The sequence below is a fragment of the Dendrobium catenatum genome, unplaced genomic scaffold (genome assembly GCF_001605985.2).
Source record: "Dendrobium catenatum unplaced genomic scaffold, ASM160598v2 fragScaff_scaffold_743, whole genome shotgun sequence".
Lineage (NCBI taxonomy): Eukaryota > Viridiplantae > Streptophyta > Magnoliopsida > Asparagales > Orchidaceae > Dendrobium > Dendrobium catenatum.
In genome coordinates, this window is record NW_021319205.1 from 1,271,814 (window position 1) to 1,276,255 (window position 4,442).

Sequence of the window (4,442 nt, forward strand, 5' to 3'; positions counted from 1 at the left end):
TTCGTTGCTTCATAGGAGGTGTAGAGATTACACGCGTCGCTTCTTTGGCTCCTTTGTGGCTGTTCGACTGCGCTCCTTCGACGACTTTCCCTTCCTGTCGGATCATAAGTTACGACATTTTGATAAGAAGAAACAACGGGAGCTCGTTGGCTTTGAAGGTAACTTTCTCCCTTTCGAGGCGCTGCCTCGATGCGCCTCGGCGCCTCACGTATTGAGGCGTACGCCTCCGTGGAAAAAGGCGTAAGCCTCGCCCGGACGTTCGAGGCTTAAGCCTCAGTTCGTCCGACCTCCGCCTCGATTCGAGGCGCGCCTCGAGGCGTCTTCCTCGAACGCCTTTTTAATCGATGCTCAGCTCAATAATTAGCTCAAGTTCAATTCGTTTTACAAGCTTTTTTAAGTAATGAAACGTACATGAATATGGCCTGAATTGATCATGTTCCAATCAAAATATCTTAATCATCTTTATATATAAAAAATGTACATATATCATATATGTGAGATTTCATACATCATTATATTTGTTTGAGTGCAGGCACATACACACATACCCATGCACATGCTCACACTCACATAAACACGCATGCACACACACACGCACACATACATAGATGCACACACACATTCACAAACTCAAATTGGCTTAGTTCAATCATGTTCCACTTCATAATATATTAATCATATTTATACATATACAAATAATGAGCAAATAGCACATATATGTTAGTGCATGTATCATTGTATTTGTTTGAGGACATTCAAGTCACATATACGCAAGTGTGCACATATACAAACTCATTCCTAAACTTGCATGTGTGCATGCGCATGCGGTGTATGTGTCTCTATAATACGTAAGAAGATTAAATTGGCCTTGATGCACTCAAAGAGCTTTCTATCAAATTGATAAGCAAAAACCCTACACACGAATAGTTGAATTGGTTACCTAATGAACCAAGCCTAACAAATCTTCAGATTGTTCAAGCCTCGCATGAAAAATGATATGCAACTCAAATCACAACAAGTCAAAGAAACAGCAGATAAGGATTCTGGAACCACAATGCAGTGATAATTCATTACTTTTTAAGTATTGTAAGAGCATCAAAGGAGAAGCACTTAAATTTTTAAGGCAGAATCCTAATTATGTTCAGTTTCAGAAAATGCAATACATTTCTATTTCTTATTCTAAATACATTTCTATTTCTAGTTTACCAATCATAACAATGAAACCATTAAATAAAGCTCCCTGCCCCAAAAACCGCGTACCTGCAGGCACATTGCAGCTTCGAGAGTGTTTCGGATGCAGGTCAGATACAAGCGAAGGTTGTTTGCCTAGAAAATAAACCCAAACCAAGTTATCTTAGTAATCTAGGGCACAAACGCAAACAACAATTCCAACAGAAACATGAAATTAAGAGAAAAAAAAAAGACAATTAAGAACAAATGCGGATCTTCTTTATTACTGGTTCACATTTGATGGATACAAGATGACAAGATACCTCATTTCAAACTCGTATCAAAGAGAAAAGGGTGTACAAGATCAAAGAAGAAGAACAAAAAAAAAAGAACTTCAGATTCTTAGAAGGATCAGCAAAAAAACTTCTCTTTTGTTTTTGTTTTAGGAGTGAAAGGGGTATACCAACATTTGGGAGCAAGGAGTAGTTAAAAGATTAAGAAAATTCTTGATTTGGAATGATCGCATACCATGAGGGCGGAGCTGCAGTTCGTCCGCCGGCCTCCGTTGAAGCGAACTCGCGATGTAGAATGTACTTTTTTAGGTAATAAAATACGAAGAATTTAAAAGTAAAATCTAGATTATAGTTGAAGTATTGCCGCTGAAATTTAACTTTTTTTATATTTATATATATTATTATAGTTTATTTTTAATGTTTAAATAATACTAAAACAATAATATCAAAATATTTTATTTAAATAAAAATTTAAGAAATTTATTATAAAATTTTGGATGCAATTCATTGATCATCAAGCCACCTTAAAATAATTGAAATCATATATAAAATTAGTTTTAATGATTTTAACTTGCGTTTTAACATTTTAACATTAAAATCCATTGAAGAGATGTATAATTCTCCTTCTAAGAAAAGAAAATTTCATCTGTGTATGATCAATATAACTATAGAGCATAATAATATAACCATTGTAATGGCCCAAGATCTAAACTTGGAATAATTATATATTTTATTTCTTAACTAGTTTGTTAGGGTCTCTAAATATTCATCAATATAAATATATCTAATGAAAACAACTATAAATCATATACGCCAAAATATTTATGTATTCATTCTCTCAAAATTTGATTTATAAAAGTCAGGAGATCAAATCAATCATAAATATATCCCTTTTAAAATCTCTAACTACAAAAGAATAAACTAAAATATGTAAATAAAATAAAATCTAAAAATACTGATTAGCCTAACTCCAAAGGGTCATGACCCCTAAAAATCACATAATGAGCACATATCCTGGTAAGCAATCAAAATTTATAACTGCATTCAATGCAAGATAAAAGAATCAATATACATGCTCAAATTTCGATTAATATTAATTATTATACTATCACTATGAATAGTAAATAATCTATGAAATCAATATGCTTCAAAAGTAAAAAAATCAATATAATTAGTAAAACTGAAATAAGCAAAATGAGCCTAACTATCTATAAAAAAATTTGATAAAAGATTAAATCAATAATATGTGTTATGCAGTAAAACAAATATCAAATATTTATCAATTATATTCATGTTGATAGTTATATTATATGCTTCTATTAATCCTTATATCAGTCTATCAATATACCATATCAGCATGTTATTTTAATATATTTATCAATACATTATACATGTGTAACTATTAATGTTTAATCATATATCTATCATATATTATGTCATGTTATATCAGTATCAATGCATCTATCAGTCAAATCTATGTCATCATGTAATACAAATATATATACGAATGTGAATTGCAAGGCATGACATCAGCTTTTAATGTGATATTTTCATACTTCGATTTGCCATCCATTTATTATAGCAATCAATCATTATATATCAACCATATATTTTTATTATTTATATTAATCATTTTTAACATGCGGTTTTTAATAAATCAATAAAGAGTCATCACTCTTTACTAATTAGTGTAATCAGTCAATCAGTTATAGGCTAACATTTAGGATTACACCACAAACCTTTTAATTTGAAAGAAAGCCCATTAATCCACCCTCTTGTATATGATATTGTGTTTAAATAGCCAACATGTAGTCATTATAATGTTCACAACCAATCATTATTGCTTATATGCAAATGTCATATTTATCGTATAGCAGTCATATAATTTTCTCTATACAATTTAATATCTTATATGTAATGCAATAATTTATGAAATGTAGGAAATTTATATATTATTCATTAACTTAAAAAATCATAACTATTAATTTATCTAGTGAAATTTAATAGTATAATCAAAATGCTCAGAATGATGATATCTATCATATATAGAAAGTTGCATGATAAAATTTTGATCAATCAATAGAAAATATATTTTTTATCGATTTGGGGGAAATTAAATTCATAAAATACAAAATCAATAAAAAAATATAATATTCGGGTTACCTACTTTGATTAAAAGAAATTTCAAAACAAAATTAACACACAAAAATGCTTTGAATAACCTTCTCTCTCCTCTATCTCTCCATTTCCACTCCTTTCTTCCCTGGCAAGGCAAGCAAGAATGGGGAAATGACCCACGGGAATGGCTTTAAGTGAAATGGATTAAGATATTTTATTATTTTAAAAATCATTATTTTAACCTAGCATCTTGGTGCTCAACTTGTTAGTGCTCGTTACCTAAGGCCTGGCGCCATAGTGAACACTCAAACCTTATTTTCTTGTAAAAATTTTGAGAGTTCAATGCCAGGGCTCCACCACCCCAATACCGTAGTGCTCTCAACATTGCTACACCATCAAGTACAACATGACAACATCACATCTATTTTTTATTTATTTTTTCAAATCAAGTCATTTTATAAAATTCATGTTATTACAACCACCCCCTCCCATGTTTACAGCTTAGATGTGTACCATTTTTAGTGTAAAGATTTGTCTCCCATATGTGGCATCATCTTATGCCCATCTCTCAGTGCATACCTATTAGAGGCTCAACCACTTGATATTATACTCATGTATGTGCAAGAAACTTCTCACCATACTTAGGGTTGTCAAATCGTATCCATGGGTCAAGTTCCGGTCTAACCCGACTTTGACCCATCAGTTTTTTACCCTACATTATTTGGATTTGGGTCACTTTTGCCAACTAGAACACGACTTGGTTCAAATTCGGATCAACATGTGTTTGTACAATACGATAGTGTAATTATTATCATACCGATTGATTTAATTTGGTCCAATAACTGTCGACACATGGATCGT

The 4,442-nt window shown here is 31.6% G+C and overlaps 1 protein-coding gene across 1 annotated transcript in view; it reads right to left on the reverse strand.

Moving 5' to 3' along the window:
- LOC110094353 (actin-related protein 2/3 complex subunit 4) overlaps positions 1–1,771 on the reverse strand; it is a 17,173-nt gene extending 15,402 nt beyond the window's left edge. The window contains exons 1-2 of the mRNA XM_020819572.2: positions 1,699–1,771; positions 1,261–1,326 (exon numbers count right to left, since the gene is read on the reverse strand). Coding sequence (XP_020675231.1) covers positions 1,261–1,326; positions 1,699–1,701 — 69 coding nt within the window. The 5' untranslated portion in view covers positions 1,702–1,771. The remainder of the gene's footprint in view (positions 1–1,260; positions 1,327–1,698) is intronic.
- Positions 1,772–4,442: the final 2,671 nt, after the last annotated feature.